This window comes from Uranotaenia lowii, chromosome 3 (assembly GCF_029784155.1).
Source record: "Uranotaenia lowii strain MFRU-FL chromosome 3, ASM2978415v1, whole genome shotgun sequence".
In the NCBI taxonomy this organism is placed as follows: domain Eukaryota; kingdom Metazoa; phylum Arthropoda; class Insecta; order Diptera; family Culicidae; genus Uranotaenia; species Uranotaenia lowii.
The window spans coordinates 8093935-8113216 of record NC_073693.1 but is presented as its reverse complement, the minus strand read 5'-3'; the positions used below and the strand labels follow the sequence as shown (position 1 = coordinate 8113216).

Here is a 19282-nt window from a genome sequence, read left to right as displayed (position 1 = left end):
GGTAAGCTAGCTACATTTTTTTATATTGCTATTTTGTTTACATTGTTCCATGGAACATTTCAAAGAATCATTTTTTTTTATCTTTTTATTGCAAATGATAAGAATGATGAGGAGCCTCATCTAATTTGGCAAGTCTTTCCCGTCCTAAGCTGCTGGTAGAAGAACAGCACTGGAAAAGGGCAAAACGGGATCAGCATCGGGTGCAGTCATCGGGGAGTGAAAACCAGCGGATCATCCGGAAGTGGCCGACTTAAAATATTATTTGCTCCCTGTCGTGATCGACGTGATATTACCACACACCCCTTTAGTAATTCCATTTTCCAATGAAAGCTTTTTTGAAAATAACACGGATTTAATTGTGCCATTTACATGGTCTCTTCCTTTTGATTTATTTTACGTTTAAGCGAATGAAATATAAAAATCCTCGATTTTCTGCTGATTTTCACTTTTTCGACCATGTTTTAAAAATAACCATAATCCAAGTTCGCCTCCAAATCTCATTTTATGAGTTTTCACTGAAAACTCATAAAATGACTTGATCCACAAACCTTCGATTATGGTTATTTTTCAAGCATTAATGGTTCAATATGGCCGAACGTGTAGTCCACACTATAGGAAAACTGAAATGCGATTTATGTTATGAGACGAACTTTGATGTCTGTTGTTGTTGTTAGAAAACTGAGACAGTCTCAGTGTATCTCGAATGAAAAGGGAGACCGTCTCAAGACAAGCTGTCTCCTAGTGTGGACTAGCCCTAACAGATGAAGGCCCATTTTCTACGCCGCGCGTGAGATGACGATAGTCGAGTCGCCCGACTCTCTCGATTTCAGTTGCCACTTTAACCGAGAAACGTCACTTCGGAAGAGCTTCGTGGGTTCTTACTTTTCTCTCGTAGTCACTGTAAGACTAGTCAGTCACTAGTCAGTCGGCAGGCGTCCCAGAGATTCCCTAAACAATCCCTAGGGTCGACAAGCTTACTGATCAAGCAAAATGTAGGGAATATTCGGAGGAAGAAAAACTCCACCTTCTAGCTTAAACTTACATTTATTGGGGAGCACAATCCAAGCTTTAATTCCACCACTTTGAAACAAACATGAATGACAATAAAGGTTATCTGACCTTATTAGGGGAAAGTCGGGTAAAACGGACACCCTAAGGTAGAATCGCAATAGAAAATCAGATATTGCTCTTTTCATCGCAGTTTTCGTGCAGATGGGCAGTTTAGGTTCCTTGCTAACGCATTAACCGTTGGAATTAGTAAATTTCCTTCATCAAAACTGTTTTTATAGCTATTCAAAACATGCTTGCAAATTACACTTTTCAAAAATGGTCGGGTAAAATGGACACTGCTCAGAAAAGGTACATTTTGCCGCAAAAATTGCTGACAAATTAGATATTTTTGTGAGTTAAGCATTTGAAAACGTTTTTCAACCAAAATGGAACCAACTGGTCCGAGTCCAGAAGCGAAACCGTGTGGTTTCGGAATTTCATATTTTAAAGGCGAATTTCATATTTTCCTCCGAATGGTTAAAAAGAAGCCTAATAAACACTCTACCTTTGAAAGCGGTTGAAATTTTCGAAAATTTTGCGAGTTATGAACTATTTTATGAGGAGAGAAAATTACATCAGATAATGGATCCTCAAAGTTTTTGTTTGTTTTGTTTACTATTGTGGGACCTTGCTTGCTATAAATAAACAAAGGGTCTCGAAAGTGTTGATACACCTAGACGAACATATTCCCTTCATTAGATTTGTGCGAAACATTGTACTTTTCGAAATATTGAAAGTGTCCGTTTTACCCGCTGTGTCCGTTTTACCCGACTTTTCCCCTGCTACCACCTGGTACTGGTCCTCGGGTTGGTCCGACCTTGGGTTCGGTGAGGTCAAACTCGGTCCAATGGCGTCGACGCGGCGATGTAGCTGGCGGCGCACTAAGATAGCGACCAGCGGCAGGTGCGAAGCAGTTGACGGGTAAGTTAAAGTGTACCTGGCCCCACCTTGGGTGCTGAACCAGGCACGGAATTGTCGAAAAGCGAGGCTGTCGCAGGGTAAGTTGAAGCGTACCTGGTCCCACCTTGGGTGTTGAACCAGGCACGGAAGTGTTGTTGGTCGGATCAAATTCGCCAGCGAGAAATTCACCCGAACTAGCGGCGGTGCGATGCGCGAAACCAACGGCTGATTTAAATCCGTCTAACGGTGGATTTAAATACGGAGGCGATGGGGCAGACGTAACCTCCAAGGCGACATCGGTTTTACGGCGGATTCAATTTGTAGGTTCGTATTAGAATCCGATTGAACGGTGACGGCTCGGCGATGGGTTGTTATTTCATCCCAAAACAGCGGGGTCCTAAATATAGGGTCCAAATATCAGATGATGTCGATGGCGAGAGCAAAATGGCGAACTTTACCTGCTGTCCGAATATGTGACTTCAAACTTATCACAATATTCCAAATTTCTTCCGGAGTTCTTTCGCCAACGTTCAAATTTCAATTGGCCATGGCCGTTCATATCACGGGCTTTGGACAGCAGGCAATCGTTGCTCTCGCCTCGCGCCTTTTTTGTCTCGTCTAAATCCCATTCGCCTCTTCTATTCCCATTCGCCTCTTCGCTCCGCTGGATAGCTTGCGGTCTCTGGTGGTGAGTGGTGGACCAGTAGTGGTCATGACTGCGTGCTGTTCGTGGAAGTTTTCGCTTTCCAGAGGAATAGTTCAACCCCCAAAATACTCACTGCATATAAAATTACAAACTACGAACAAAATCGCTGAGACCTCTTTCGAGAGACTAGCAACGCTTACATCACCAGTCATGATATCACGATTCTTTTGAATCTCAATTCAGATATTCGCTCAGATACGTCTGTCGCTCACAATGATAGATCAGTGACTGAATTTGATTCGATAGTTTTGCCTAGTGTTGCCAAAATAACAAATGTTGCCATAGAAATTTATTTTATTTTATTTATTCAGTGCTGCCTTATAAAACGACTGGTTGATTATATATTTTTTTTAATTTGATTAAAGTTCGTCTCATTCCTACGTTCCCTCTCACCTCTATTGTCATTAGAAACTTTTACTTACTGATCTTTGAATTTTATTATTCAAACAACCTTCATCTTTAAATTTACATTCCATTCTCAATATAGGCTTCCTAGTCTTCATTTTTTCTGTCGCTCTGTCTTTGTTCACCAGAGCCGGAAAAATCCGAAAGTATTCTTAACAACAACCATCCCAACCAGAAGGCCATTTCAAAGAAAACATCTAGTTGCACAGCCTTAAAAACCTGTGCTTCCTAAGCCAATTCGTCTTTTTCCACCGGAAGGTCAAATCGAAATAAACAATCAGCAGCAACATCCATAAAAATATGCGCTCCCTGTGTCAATCCGTTTGTCTACCGGAGGGCGAGTCAGAATTAAATTTTTGTAGCAGTAGCCTTGAAAATCTGCGCTCTCTGTTTCAATCCGCCTTTCTACCGGAGGCCAAATTAGATACATTTTTTTGTATCAGCTGCCTTAAAAATCTTTGCTTCCTGTGTCAATCCGTCTTTCTACCGGAGACCAAATCAGAATCATTTTTTTTGTAGCGGCAGGCCAATAACTGCCTTTGTTTAGTTAGTTTTGCCTTGTGTTGACGAAATTACAAACGTAGCCGTAGCCGAATCTTTTTTTAACTTGTTTGTTTTGTTTGTTTATTTATCTTCAGTGTTGCTGAACACAACTATTATTTTATTTTATTTTGTTACTTCTGGCCAACGGCCCAATACCGAATGTTGACCTTTCCAACTATACGGCCAAACGAATATTCTATTTTAAAGTTTCTAATGAAAATACAAAAGCGATTATTTCGATTCCCTCCTATTTCTTCCATTTTGATGCCCCTCGTGTATTGGAGTCGATTATTTCCAACAAGATGATAGTACTTGATGATGATCATAAGAAATTTTTTAAGAAGGGGACTCTCTGATTTTCAAAACGAATATACCAATAACCAATAACCAGGTAGGATATCAGTCGAATTGGGACGAATCTGGGAAAATACGAAGAAACACGAATTCGAGCAAGATATCTTCAGAAAAATTGTTATGAAGAATGATGATTTTAACCAAAATCATACCATACGTTTTACCACACAGTAGAGCAATTCAGTATGATATTCTGAAAAATTTAAAAAATTGGGCAAATCTTAACAAATTTTTGGCAAAAATATGCAAGAGGAAAGTAAAAGAAACTAGCGTGAAATTTAAAGTTTTCATTGAATGACAGCCAAGGATGGTCTGAATCCACTCGTTCACTCAATCGCGATACACTCTTCAACGATTCACTCAAGCGCTCTTTCGGATCTCGCGAATCTTCGTCTGAACCGAACGCTGGGGGAAAAAGAATAACGTTGATCGAATCTGATTGTGAGTGCTGCTGGTTTTGAACGCTGGGCGCTTGCATACGGGCAGGTTTGAATCATGCAATGATGCAATCATCGACTTTCCTGGCTCCAGATATTCGTTCGCTGATCCGATTCAACTGGTTCAACTGAAAGAAGGAACCGAATCGGCAAATGATTGGCCCGCCGTTCGTTCAGATATCTTTGAATCGCCGCACACAGTATTTAACAAAAAAATCATTGCGGCCAAACGGTACACGGTAGACATTTGAATTCTTCGCAACATGTTCATATTTTTTTATGATCTTTCTTATTTTCAAAGAAAAAACTGATTTTATTGCCAAGGGATATGAAAAATAATATAAAACTTTGATGTACCGTAAACTGGGGAAACTTTGATCAGCGGGGTAACTTTGATTAACATGAAATTTTTGCAGATTATCATCATTAACTTAGTATAAAGATAAAATATCTGCAAACTGTTCACTACGTTTGAAAGCCTATGAATTGAGCTACAAATAAGCTAAATTTTGTTTTTATTGGAAGATTTTTTATATAACAAACTGGGGGAGGAAGACTGAAATTTGCTGTATCGTTTTTTTACTTTTCGGCAAAAAGCCAGCAATTGTTGAATATATTTGTAATCGTTCAAGTTTTAACTTTACATAGATGATGAGTTTCGTGTAGCGAGTCATGTAACTCAGTTGTTTTGGTACTAAATTCAAGTCTTCTGAGTTAATTGCTATTCAAAAGTATAAACATCGAAATTGAAAACACCAGCTAGATTATCCAATACCAGTCTGTCAACTCTGTCGTAAATATAAACTTTGAACTATATAAAAATGTTGTTCGATTCATGGGATCTTCCCAAAATCTAAATCTATTATTAGCTATTGTTAAGCTATTTTAGAACAACCATTAATCAAACAATTTTATTTATCAGCTTCAAAAACTTCAACGAAATTTGAGCGACTCAATACTCCTGATCATGCAAGAATGTGCCAGAGCAAAACAAAACCTAATTAAATCATTGTTTTATGCAAAATAAGTGCTTTTCAGCATAAAAAAAATGTTATTGAAAATCACTAATAAGAAAGTAAAAATTTGAAACTTCGCACTGGTCGGTAGAATGATGAGAGAAATTTGACGTTTGAAAGATGTTTTCCTTTTTTTATTCAGTCTTCCTCCCCCAGATTACAAACTATAATTTCAAAATCTCAAAATATCTCGTTTTTTGAAGGCTCACAAACAAACATCTCTTCTAATAAAATTTAAGCATTTAGGAGCAAATGGGTTAGTTAATGCGAAAGTTCAACTTTTTTCTTGTTGTAAGTTTAGTTTAAGTGTTATTTTTATGGTCATTTGATGATAGTTTTTGAATATTAAAAAAAAATCGGTCATTTTCCATGAAAAAGCCCGAGAAGAAAAAATGGCTAAAATCCTATCAAATGGTTAAGTTTGAAGAAAAAAATGAACATGGGAACAGAGCGAGGATTTAGGGAATAGCATGAAGATAAAATTTCATTTGTTTTTAAGGTAAAAAAATATTGAGAATTGTTTATATTTTTGCCCCTAAATGTATGCAGCAACATTGTCCATCTTTTGAGTATACAGACCCCGTTCGTTTTTGGCAACATTCGATTTTGGCAACATTCGATTTTGGCAACATCCGATTTTGGCACATGTGCCAAAATCGAACGGTTTTTAGAAGCGACATTACCTTTTAGTTTTCTCTATAACAGGACCAATGTAACTTGGACGAACACCAAAAATACGTTTTTACGTTCAGAAATGGTGATAGAATACAACAACATAAACAAAAGTTTTTAAAACAATTATAAAGTACTCAAAAATTTCAAAAAGATGAAAAATTTAAAAAAAACCAAAAACAAATACATACAATATATTAAAAACGACAATATCAACTTAAAAATGATAAAAAATGACAAAAACAGCAAATATCACAAAAAAAAACAAAGATTATAAACAAAACAAAAATAGTGCAAAATGCATCAAAAACATAAGAAAAAAAACTGTAAAAATTCTAAAAATGGCCGGAAATTGACTTCAAATAACGTTATTGATAATAAAAAGAGTAATTTTGTAAAAATAGGAGAAAAAATTTCAGAAAAAAACCGTTCGATTTTGGCAACATTCGATTTTGGCAACACAAAATTTTCGGGCATGTTCCCAAAAACGAACGGGGTCTGTATTTGTTTCGAGATAAAATTTGAAATCATGTTAAAATACATTTATCAAATTTGGGAACTTTTGTGGTAGTAATAGAGAACACTATCAATTTTTTTTTTTAAATTAAGGTTTTAAGTCAATAATCAACTTTCGCAAAGACCGCTAGAAATTTTGACTTTTGAGAGAAAAGTTATTGATGTTTTCTTTTTGAAAATTTTGTCCAAATTTGCAAAAACGGGTGTTTAAAGTTGTTGAATGAGCTGAAATATTCATCGTCAAATATTTAATGACTTCCTTGAGTGATGTGAGGAATAGTTGTAAACAAATCTTTTGGGTCTTTTGCATAATTCAGTTTTTATTTCAAGTGTTGTATCTCTGAAACAAGAACATTCAATGAGATATAATTAATTGATAAAAAAAAATCTTTCCATGTGTTACAATTATACCCAAAACTGACCAATTTTAAAATTTACACACGCCATTTCACCAAAACTAGAGGTGAAAGACTAAATTTGACAAATGTTTTGAATTTTAAGACGCAAATTTTTTCCAAAATCCGTTTTTGAAACAAAGGTACCAAAAATGCTGTTTCCCTGTGTTATTTATTGATATAAAAATGAAGATTAGTTTGGATTAAAATTTGTTCAAATTTGAAACTAATCATGAGTTTTTTTTTCATCACAAAAGGCTAAATTTTGATGAAAAAATAACAACACTATGAAAAAAAATTGGCAAATGTGGTAAATATATGAAAAATGAATGTATGATGAAAACATAACAAACTTGTGATTAAACCATCGCAAAGTTTAGACAAAAAATTTACAAAAAAAAAAAATAACAAAAATACTGAAAATTCTATTTAAACTGCGCCACAGAAAACCATCACAGAAGTTTTGGTTCAAATCACAGAATTCGAGAATTTTTATTAGGAAAAACATAGTTATTTTTTTGGAAACCTTGGGCTTGAATAATCAATTGTTTCTTGTCTTAAATCATTCTAGATGGAGCTTTGAACTTTCTTAAAGAATTGAAACATTTTTTTATAATTTTTCATGGATTTTTCAATACATGTTAACAAAAACAGTCGAAAAACGGAAGCATACATAAAAAAGTAATGATAAATACTTAATAATTGGAGATATTATTTTAATAATAAGATGAACAAGATTTATAATCTCTTTTCACCGATAATGAAAATGGATACATTTCTTTTTTCATTACATTTATACCCATCATTTCTTAAGCTGATGTATACACATTTCTTAAAATCGAAAATGGGTAATATTTTGCTTTAAAAACGGTTTTTGATAAAAGTAGTTTCTGAATCATCAATTTCATAATTTAAACAACAAATCAAATGTATTAATGATACTACTCATCATAAAAAAGGATCCACCTAACGCTGACGCTCGAGCTACTTTCAGAAGCGCCCGAACGCAGGCAACCAAACTGTAGCCAAACCAACTTTACGAGCAGAACGAATGATCGGATGCGGTCGAAAGAATTGCAATCATCAATCGCTCGCTGATGATATTCGTCTGCGATTCTTCTGTGCAGAATCATCTTCCAAAGCAATCGCTTGATGATTGGATCATAGGATGGCAGACAGGCAACCCAATCGCCTCCTGAATGAACTAAAGAGGTGTGCCGGAAAGTCCGATTGGTTCGCTCACTGAGTGCCATCGTGTGTAATTTTTTTCGAATGCGTTCGGGGAATGGGTTACCTCAGAGGGTGAGTGAATCATTTTATGTTCGTCGATTTATTCGCCAATCACCATCCTTGATGACAGCAGCTGTGTTGAGATCGTATCTAAGTATTTAACTAAAAATTTATGTTCATTTTGAAATTTTCAAACACAAAATTCAAAAAATTTCGGAAAGAAATCTGAGTTTTTTTATTTAACAATTAATTTGAATAAGCCCGGGTGAAATCTGCAAAGTTTTCAACAATATCTGGGCAACCTGACCAGATTTGACTTATCTCGAATTCTTTATTTCAATTTGATTTATCGAATTCTTTATTGGATTGGAATCCTGGATCTACCATAATAAACGATAATCAAAGTACAAAGCTATATACAGCTATAGATACACGGACACAATTGAGATGTTTTACTGAAACCATAAGTTTTTGATGATTGTATAGCTTTTTCAACATTACTTTTGAACATTTTATAAATTATTTGAAAAATTTCACAATTATGTTGTTGTATATTTAATATTTTATAATGAATATTAGGCCTGTTCGGCCTATTCTACCGAATACTTAGTCTAACTATTCCAGAAAATGAAGGATGCAAGTCTTTTATTTCCCAGGTTGTTAATATATTTTGGCTTAGTTAGTGAAAAAAGAAGAAGAAGAAGAAGAAGAAGTTGGCTTGGGCTGCTGAAGATTATAGGTTCAGGTTTTTTTTTGCAGTATTTTCCATTAGAATTTTATTTCACAATCGAAAATCTAAGAAAGAAATAAAAAAGCTATAAGAAAGGCTCTCGCTCAGTATCAAAACTTCTTTTCCGTTGTTTCAGCAGATTCAATAATTGATTTAACATTTTCAGATTCATCGGTTTTTATGTTAAATTTTATTTTTTCAAACGATAGAAATTTTAAGTTTCAAGTTCTATGCAGGTAGGTATCAATCTCTACGATCATCACTGTTGATTATCAATCCACCGGCTTCGTCTTCGTCCTTCACCCTGAAGCGTACAAACTGTTTCCGGGCGTGACGTTCTTTGGTGTACAACCGGCTCAGTGCGATGATCGTCATGATGCAGTGAATCAGCTCGTCTGGAATTAAAATTAAGATTACATAAATTGATTATAACGAGCGCAATAGAAGTCGGTAAAATATTCAAAGAGAAGTCATAAAAAAATTTCAGCTATTCCCGTTTACGATATTGTTCGTCGTTCCATTCATAATTTCCGCTAGCACTATAACTCTTAGAAGAAAGCGAAAATCACCTTGTCAAGTTGATTATTTGACTTACTGACTACTCCTTCCAGATTTTGGCCAAATAATCCATATCTGGATCGTTGGTATTTTTTTTTCATCAGAATAAATGGTCGTGCGAGCAGCAATACTCATGAGCTACAGTGGGTGAAACAAAAATAGTGCCACTATGAGTTTTGCTTTTTAAAAATATGAATGATTGAAAATCGTCAAAATTGTCTTCTACAATTTGTTTTTAATTTCTTCTGACTGAAGCAATTGGCATGTAAGACCAAAAATATGAAAATTGGGTTTTGCGAATTAAGAATATTACCTATTATTATTTTCTACCAAAGCCAATATTATTTCTTAAAATGTTCTTTGTAAAAGTGAATAATAATGCTTCTATGACCTATTTAAATTGATAACTGCATTTTAAGGTGTATCCAAAGGTTTTCCAAAGGGATTTTTAAGACATTTTCCTCTAGCATTAAGGAATTTGACATGTGAGCTATAATTCTTTAACTAACTGCCGAATTTCTTTACACCGAAGTAACGTGAGCTCTCCGGGTAGACGAGAAACGAAAGTGTTGATTTCTTTTTTTTTTTCAATTTTCTAAACATGTAGAGTCCTTACAAAAAAGTTCAACCCTTCAGTATAAAACATTGGTTATCAGATTTTATACACTCTTATTTATATTTTTGACACTGTTTAGTTTTGTAATTATTGTCATTTTTGACTTTGTCATTTTTTGTCATTTTTGTCATTTTTGTCATTTTTGTCATTTTTGTCATTTTTGTCATTTTTGTCATTTTTGTCATTTTTGTCATTTTTGTCATTTTTGTCATTTTTGTCATTTTTGTCATTATTGTCATTATTGTCATTTTTGTCATTTTTGTCATTTTTGTCATTTTTGTCATTTTTGTCATTTTTGTCATTTTTGTCATTTTTGTCATTTTTGTCATTTTTGTCATTTTTGTCATTTTTGTCATTTTTGTCATTTTTGTCATTTTTGTCATTTCTGTCATTTTTGTCATTTTTGTCATTTTTGTCATTTTTGTCATTTTTGTCATTTTTGTCATTTTTGTCATTTTTGTCATTTTTGTCATTTTTGTCATTTTTGTCATTTTTGTCATTTTTGTCATTTTTGTCATTTTTGTCTTTTTTGTCATTTTTGTCATTTTTGTCATTTTTGTCATTTTTGTCATTTTTGTCATTTTTGTCATTTTTGTCATTTCTGTCATTTTTGTCATTTTTGTCATTTTTGTCATTTTTGTCATTTTTGTCATTTTTGTCATTTTTGTCATTTTTGTCATTTTTGTCATTTTTGTCATTTTTGTCATTTTTGTCATTTTTGTCATTTTTGTCATTTTTGTCATTTTTGTCATTTTTGTAATTTTTGTCATTTTTGTCATTTTTGTCATTTTTGTCATTTTTGTCATTTTTGTCATTTTTGTCATTTTTGTCATTTTTGTCATTTTTGTCATTTTTGTTATTTTTGTTATTTTTGTCATTTTTGTCATTTTTGTCTTTTCTGGCGACTTTTATTTTCTTAAATATTTAATCAAGCTCCTAACTTACACATAATAGGCATCAGCATATTCGGCTCCAGAAACCAAATTGTCTTCCAGTGTATATATTCGTCGTAGAAAATGATGCATATTTCCCCAAAAACTAGCAAGCTGAAGTCGACAAATCCGGCCACCAGGAGAGGATAGCAAAATCGTTCATCCTTGCGATACATCCCATAGAACAGTGACAGCACTGCCAGGACGTACAGCAACTCACCGGGGATCGCCACGAACCAAAAACCCCGAAAGTCACCAACTAATAGATAGATTTAAGCAGGTTATAACTTGGAAAAAAGTCGAATTTTATACGAATTGGCTCACTGTAGTTCCAAAGATCAACGGCTTCTGCTTCGGATGCTGCTGGATCCTCCAGGTTGAGGTACAGTATCAGAAGGGATCGAAACAGGAGTAAAACTCCCACGGCCGCAATTTCGAAGTGAACGTAACGACGGAATGCTTTCTCCATCTTAACTGGACAGATGCTAGTGAATCAATAACTAGGAATAGTAGCTGTTTGTTTTGCATACTGATAAGGGTTGAGCTATGATGAATCAGTTCGAAATCATACTTGGTGCATTTGAAAGGAAGGAGGTTGAATGATGACGAAGATTTGTTTACTACATACTTCATCTGTGGAAATACATTAAAGCCAAAATGTACCGGAGTTGATAACAATGCATGCTTGCAAATCAAAAGATTTGATTTCCTTTTTACTTGATCTCTGGATGTTATTGGACGACGCTAGATTTTGAGAGCATATTAAGCGTTTAATTTGTTTTGAAACTTTATTTTAATCTATTTAATGACAAAAATGACAAAAATGACAAAATTTATAAAAATGTAATAAATGAAAAAAATAAAAAAAATGACAACAAGTTGAACTTGGTGCATGTTTTCGTGAAACTTTGTATCTAAGAAGGTCTTTTAAACAGTCAAATCACACGTTCTGCTATTATTGTAAAAAAAATGACAGCTGGCGTCACATATCAGACCACTAATAAGACAATGTTGCCATCCAACTGCCTCGATTAAACGTTTTTTGGCCAGCCAGTAGCCAGCTGTCAAAATTTCGGCTTCGTTTCGCCCTCTCCAACCCTCGTCTTCTTTTTGCCAACTTTGTTACACCATGAAGACTGTCGATTATGATCGAACCGATGATCGTTAAGGCATTTTACGATAACCATCAACTGGGAAGGAATTTCATGCTTCTGAACAAACAAAAAATTTAAAAAATTTTCAACTAGGGAGGATCAATGGTCGGTAGAGTTGCCGTAAATGTTAAGTATCATAATCAGGAAATAACTCTTCTTAAGGAAAATTTGAGGTAGTAGACACCAGAAAAGTGCGGATGATTAAGCCTGATTAAGAATGTGGATGAAAAGATACATTCAGCATCTTAAAAACCGGGGAAAGTTCTGCTTCACAGGAGCACATGCCTAAAGTGACCAGCCGTTCGAAGTTATATCGTGTTTACGAATGTATCATTGTCGGAGGCCCCAGGTGCATTCTCCAGCCAATTTGGGGGTTTCAACAAATTGGTATACCCCATGAAATCATCTATTGAACCCTTGAACCTAGAGTAATGAACGTGCCATATCTTTGGATAAAAACCTTACAACTTTAAAAAGTATGTTTGGATAATGCTGTTTAATACCAATGAATAATTTCACATATCGCAGCTTCGTAGCAAAAGCTGTTTAATAAATATTGTTATTAAGAAGATACTTTTAAAACTTTAGATTGATTTTAACCTGATAAAGTTTCTTCAATGGAAAAATCATATCATCCATTGGTGAATGGACTACCTCCAATTTAAAATTGAACAGGAAACTTACATGAAATAGCTAGCACCGCGTGGGAGAGGAGCCACGTGACTTGCCCGTAACTGGTTGAATTTCTCCAATACATAGTAATTTCTCGTAGAACCATCGCACCGAAATCGACCGAACCAGCCGCTATCAGAACGTAAAAAAAGCGTTCATCCCTACGGTGCATTCCGAAGAAAAGTATCGGAACCCCCAGAATGTACAGTACCTCGATGGGTATATAAACTGCCTTCAGGAACCGGAAGTCACCATCTAGCCGAATGTGAATGAAAAACGAGTTAAAGTTTTTAGCAACGTTCGAAAAAATCTTAAAAAAATGCTAATCTCACAAAATTCCCAGTCGTTTATGGCACTTTCTTCGGGCTCAGTAAAGATGTAATCTATGGCCAAGATTGCACGCACGAAAAGTAAAACTCCTAGTGCGATTATTTCTACTTTGACGTAACGTTCGAAAGCTTTCTCCATCCTTACGGCACCGATGATAGTAAACGAATGCCAAAGGAAAATGATGATTTGGATCATCATGCTTATCGATGTGCGATTCCGAGTAACCAGATCAGCTCATAATAAAAACTTAGGGAGGTATTGCTTGGAATAAATATTGCTTATACTTATTCTACATTTGATGAATGGTGATGAGTTACAGAATATTATTTTATGTTTTTCAACATCTGTCTATAGAAAAGGATCTTTTTATAATAAGAGACCTTATCACCGATTCAACACTAAGCGTACATCTTTCGAGGATCAAAATCAGCCATTATATCCTCGAAAGATGTACGCTTATTTAGTGTTGAATTGGTGATAAGGTTTCTTATCATAAAAAGATCCTCTTCAATAGACAGATGTTGAAAAACATAAAATAACATTCTGTAACTTACAAATGCTTATTTAGCATCTTACAAATGCTAAAATCATCTACCCACAGAAAGTGAACACTTACCCGGTCAAAATGATTTCTTGAGTGAGGTGAGTAAAATTTGAATCATTTCTTGTTACAACATAGACATCGCCAACTTATTTCCAGATACGTGATAGATTTTCCCTGGAATAACCCTTGTAGGTATATTGATTACTGATTATTTTGTTAAGAAAGAAAAATTACAAAAAAAAAAAATTAATGAGCTAAACTTCAACATCAGTTCAGATTGCGAAGATGTGTTTGAAAGTTTTCTTCAGTGAGTACCCAGTATCAGGGATTTTCTGCCATTCATCTGTTGTCTCTCATGAGACCAAACAGACTTAATAACTTCATTGATTGACGAATCCTAAAATCTTAAATCTTAGGTTTAAAATAATCAGCGATGTTTGACCTTGACAAGGTTTTCTCTAGCACATCTTGGACTTTATTTGTCGCATCACTGCTGGGCACCGCACCTGTTCTGAAAACAAAAATTTTCAGTTTCCTTCAATCGTTTGTACGGAAATGCAAAATAAACTTACCAAAACTTCAATCTCTTTTTCATCCCTCCTCTGAATCGAAGCCATAACGACGATATCCAATTCCGGCCTCCAAATCTTTGAAAAGCTTGAAGCTGTAACAAAAAAAAACTGTGAAAAACCTGTTATTATATCGTTTTCTTTTATCAAATTTTTGAAAAATTGTGAATAATGAACACATGAAGTTGTCATAGCACACAAAATGTTCGATTTCCACAGAGAAATATGGTGATTGGCAACACTGATTATGTGGAATGTGGAATATCGATTTCATTTTAAACTAGTTCTTTTTTGTTCTAGAACACCCAACTCAGAATCTAACCCAACGTAACATTCCAATTTCCACTTGCCAGTTTGATCACTGTAGGGATGAGATGAAGGATATACAGAAAATAAATCATTTTAATTAAGAATAAAATAAAATAATAGTAGTATTCGGCAACACTGAAAATAAATAAAATAAATAAACTTCTATGACAACGATTGCTATTTTGGTAACACTTGACAAACAAACAAAACAAAGTGAATCATTGATCTATTCTTGTGAGCGACAGACGTGTTTAAATGAATCTCTGAATTGAGATTCGAAAAATCACGACAATGGCGTGGTTGGTAGAATAGGTACAAATTGCGCAGATATTTAAGGCTGCTGCTGGTGTTTGTTTTGATTTGGCCTTCCGGTAGAATAAGACGGAACTGCCTATAAAAGCGCCAATATTTAAGGCCGCTCCTGCTGATTGTTTTGATTGGGCCTTCCGGTGGAATAAGAGGGAATTGCCGTAAGAAGCGCAAATATTTAAGGCTGCTGCTGGTGTTTGTTTTAATTTGGCCTTCCGGTAGAATGAGACGGAACTGCCTATAGAAGCGCAGATATTTAAGGCAGCTGCTGCTGATTGTTTTGATTTGGCCTTCCGGTTGATAAAGACGGAATTGCCGTTAGAAGCGCAGATATTTGAGGCTGCTGCTGCTGATTGTTTTGATTTGGCCTACCATCGGGATAAGACGAAATTGCCGTAAGATGCGCAGATATTTAAGGCTGCTGCTGCTGATTGTTTTGATTTGGTCTTCCGTCGGGATAAGACGGAATTGCCGTAAGAAGCGCAGATATTTAAGGCTGCTGCTGCTGATTGTTTTGATTTGGCCTTCCGGTGGAATAAGACGGAATTGCCGTAAGAAGCGCAGATATTTAAGGCTGCTGCTGGTGTTTGTTTTGATTTGGCCTTCCGGTAGAATAAGACGGAACTGCCTATAGAAGCGCCGATATTTAAGGCTGCTGCTGCTGATTGTTTTGATTTGGCCTTCCGATTGATAAAGACGGAATTGCCGTTAGAAGCGCAGATATTTAAGGCCGCTGCTGCTGATTGTTTTGATTTGGCCTTCTCTCAGGATAAAATGGAATTGCCGTAAGAAGCGCAGATATTTAAGGCTGCTGCTGCTGATTGTTTTGATTTGGCCTTCCGGTGGAATAAGACGGAATTGCCGTAAGAAGCGCAGATATTTAAGGCTGCTGCTGCTGATTGTTTTGGTTTGGCCTTCCGTCGGAATAAGACGAAATTGCCGTAAGAAGCGCAGATATTCAAGGCTGCTGCTGCTGATTGTTTTGATTTGGCCTTCCGGTGGATAAAGACGGAATTGCCGTTAGAAGCGCAGATATTTGAGGTTGCTGCTGCTGATTGTCTTGATGTCGCCTTCTGGTGGAATAAGACGGAATTGGAATTGAAAGCGCAAATATTTAAGGCTGCTGCTGCTGATTGTTTTGATTTGGCCTTCGGGTGGAATAAGACGGAATTGGCATTGAAAGCGCAGATATTTAAGGCTGCTGCTGATTGTTTTGATTTGGCCTTCCGGTTGATAAAGACGAAATTGCCCTTTAGAAGCGCAGATATTTAAGGCTGCTGCTGATTGTTTTAATTTGGCTTTCCGGTTGATAAAGACGGAATTGCCGTTAGAAGCGCAGATATTTAAGGCTGCTGCTGCTGATTGTTTTGATTTGGCCTTCCGTCGGGATAAGACGGAATTGCCGTAAGAAGCGCAGATATTTAAGGCTGCTGCTGCTGATTGTTTTGGTTTGGCCTTCCGGTGGAATAAGAGGGAATTGACGTGGAAAGCGCAGATATTCAAGGTTGCTGCTGCTGATTGTTTTGATTTGGCCTTCCGGTGAATAAAGACGGAATTGCCGTAAGAAGCGCAGATATTTAAGGCTGCTGCTGCTGATAGTCTTGAATTCGCCTTCCGGTGGAATAAGACGGAATTGGAATTGAAAGCGCAAATATTTAAGGCTGCTGCTGCTGATTGTTTTGATTTGGCTTCCGGTTGAATAAGACGGAATTGTTCTATTATGTTTGTTATGATATGGCTTTCCGGTGGAAAAAGGTGGAATGGGTTTGGAAGCGCAAATTTTCAGGAATGTAGAATTTAGTTGAGGGATATTTGGGATATAAAAAACAAAAGTCTGTAAATTAAAGATTCTATTGAGAATAGAGTTGAGAAGGAATGTAGAGATGAGATGAAGGATAAGCAGAAATTAAATAAAAATTGTAGGCTGGAGAATAAAGATGTGGAATATAGAATAAAACTTGAGGATATTTGGTAAATAACATTTTGCTCTAAACAAAAAAAAAACCAAAAGTCGACGAGTGAAAAGTTTAATTGAGAATAGAGGTGAGAAGGAATGTAGGGATGAGAAGAAGGATATACAGAAAATAAATCAATTTAATTAAGAATAAAATTAAATAATAGTTGTATTCGGCAATTAGAATATAAGAAATTACAGCGACAACTACTTCAAAAATGCAAACTATCTTGAAACTCAAATTGTATAAAACGTAGTATAAAATTGTGTAAATCATCAGGAAACCTTAAATTGCTGTTTAATTTGAAACATTATTCATGATATTGACAGAATCGTCGTTAACAGAAATCATCCCCATAAACATATCATCATGTTTGGGTTAATTTTTCCCTCACAGATTGTACACTTCGCACCAATTTTTTTTTTAGAACGATCACACACATATAGGATCTCAGTGAAATTTCATGTTTCTTTGAAGAGATCTAATTTACTTAACTCTAAGGCGTACATCTTTCAAGGATGAGATGGCTAGCATCTTACAAATGCTAAAACCACCGACCCACAGAAAATGCACTATGTATGCCGTGACCGGGATTCGATCTCATGACCTCTGGCTTGGAAGACTTGAACGCTATTCTCTAGGCCACGGTCGGCGGCAAATTTTATCATCTTACATAATGTTAACCATGGTTGATCCGCACTTCTCAAATCCGACAGTGTGCTGTGTAAATCGCACCGTTATCTTCTACGATTTGTAGAGCACCACACTTCATTCCGAAATGCTCTACACTCGTTTCCGAGTACAGTTAAAGCCAAGTGCCGAGCATAACCGGTGCCCCAATAGCAACACTACTGTGTGAGCAGGAGAAATCCCGAAACACACAACTGAAGTGCATTTTTTTTCCTTCTCTTCCTACCACAGTAGGCAAACAAACAGCACGAAACGATATTCGAAAATCTCAGAAAGAAATAGAAAAGTTATAAGAAAGGCTATCGCTCAGTATCAAAACAAACAATCAATGGTTTTGACATATTAAGATGGGCTTGTGATATAGCTCAGTTGGCAAGTCTGTTGTCTCCTGAGCCGATGTCCGTGAGTTCGAGCCCAAGAGTAAACATCGATCAAAGTTGTACCGGATAAGTTTTTCAATGACTTGTCCGTAAACTTCATCGTTGATATAAGTCGCGAATGACATGAAGATGTTAAAATGACTATAATCAAAACAAAAAAAAAAAAAGATATTGCTTCTTCTTCTTCTTCTTCTTCCTTTTCTTGTTGGGAAAACCAGGCCTACTGAGTTGCTTTAGCGCTGCTCCCCTACACTTAATGAGATGATTTTTTTCTCTTGCTCTCACCCTGTCGAAGCGTTCTCTACTATTTGATTGGGTGTACGCTCGGCATCTTAACAAAGCAGGGCAAGTGTTTTAGAATGAAAAGTTCACTGAGTTGCATTTTTCAAGCCGCTCGGGGAGAAATGGACAACCATAATGTTAACGATATGTATTGGGTACAGACCTTTTTCTCTCTGGTTTGTTTCACTTTTGTATAAAGTCGAACTCATGAACAGAAAACATCATTTGGTCAGTTATCCTGATCGCTACCAAAGATATTACCGTTCTCTGATATCTATTTTTCATCTTATTCACGTAAAAATTTGAAGCTGTATCCTCAACTTACCTTGAAATTCATTTTTAATTTCAATTTTTTCACATAGCCTGTTTGGCTCAAATCGGTGAAATGCTGGGCTATTCTCTCGATGTGCCTTTTCTCATTTTCAAGATATTCTTAGGGTAAATGATCTTGAGCGGAACTAGTCGAAATCTGATCTTGAGCGGAACCATTTACTTTTCCTAAGATATAGGCAATGATTGTTTATGAATTTTATCGAAATGTGGAAAAAACACTTTTTCAAGATCTTTTCATTTAAGCCTTGACATTTTTGCTAAAATTTATTAACTAAAATAATGTTATTAGAGGATTTAAAAACATACGCATTTCTGCTGCAATTTTCATCAATCTACGCTGACTTTTAACGTCAATTTATGTAACCCTTGGCCGCTATAAACTGATTCTCAATGATCAAAATGGTAGAAATATTCTTAAAAAAGCATTATTCGGGTTTTTGTATCAAGTTTTCCATCCAAATATCAATAAATCGCTTAGTTTTTAAAAGTAAAATATGATCTTGAGCGGAACCATCTTTGATCTTGAGCGGAACTACTAGCTTCCGAAAAAAACCGCTAGGTGCGCTGCCTTATGCCTTATGTCTCACACGCTGGTTTTACCCCTGAATGTAAGCAACACCCTTTTATTTCTCTAATTATATCAGCTTTAGGGACAGAAAAAATATAAAATTTAGTTCGAATAAAACTAAACATTT

At 35.7% G+C, this 19282-nt stretch overlaps 1 protein-coding gene across 2 annotated transcripts; it reads right to left on the bottom strand.

The window, feature by feature from the left end:
• Positions 1 to 8374: 8374 nt before the first annotated feature.
• Positions 8375 to 13461, bottom strand: LOC129755975 (uncharacterized). 2 transcript variants are annotated; one of them, XM_055752711.1, is made up of 3 exons: positions 13219 to 13461; positions 12899 to 13141; positions 8375 to 9349 (listed from the first exon to the last, which is right to left on the bottom strand). In XM_055752711.1, exons 1-3 carry the CDS (start codon positions 13412 to 13414, stop codon positions 9198 to 9200), a joined length of 591 nt encoding a protein of 196 aa, XP_055608686.1. In that variant the 5' UTR covers positions 13415 to 13461; the 3' UTR covers positions 8375 to 9197. The 2 variants fall into 2 exon arrangements, with proteins under 2 accessions (XP_055608686.1, XP_055608687.1); XM_055752712.1 differs by lacking the exons at positions 12899 to 13141; positions 13219 to 13461 and adding exons at positions 11074 to 11319; positions 11385 to 11895 and having other exon boundaries at positions 8396 to 9349.
• Between the last annotated feature and the right edge of the window lie 5821 nt (positions 13462 to 19282).

Excerpts from the sequence above, each read along its gene's own strand:
- LOC129755975 (XM_055752711.1), bottom strand. The coding sequence starts at position 13,414 with ATGATGATCCAAATCATCATTTTCCTTTGGCATTCGTTTACTATCATC. Across the intron at positions 13,142-13,218 it reads CATAAACGACTGGGAATTTT|ATGGTGACTTCCGGTTCCTG; the intron begins GTGAGATTAGCA and ends ACATTCGGCTAG. Across the intron at positions 9,350-12,898 it reads CGCGGTGCTAGCTATTTCAT|ACGAGCTGATTCACTGCATC; the intron begins GTAAGTTTCCTG and ends TTTTAATTCCAG.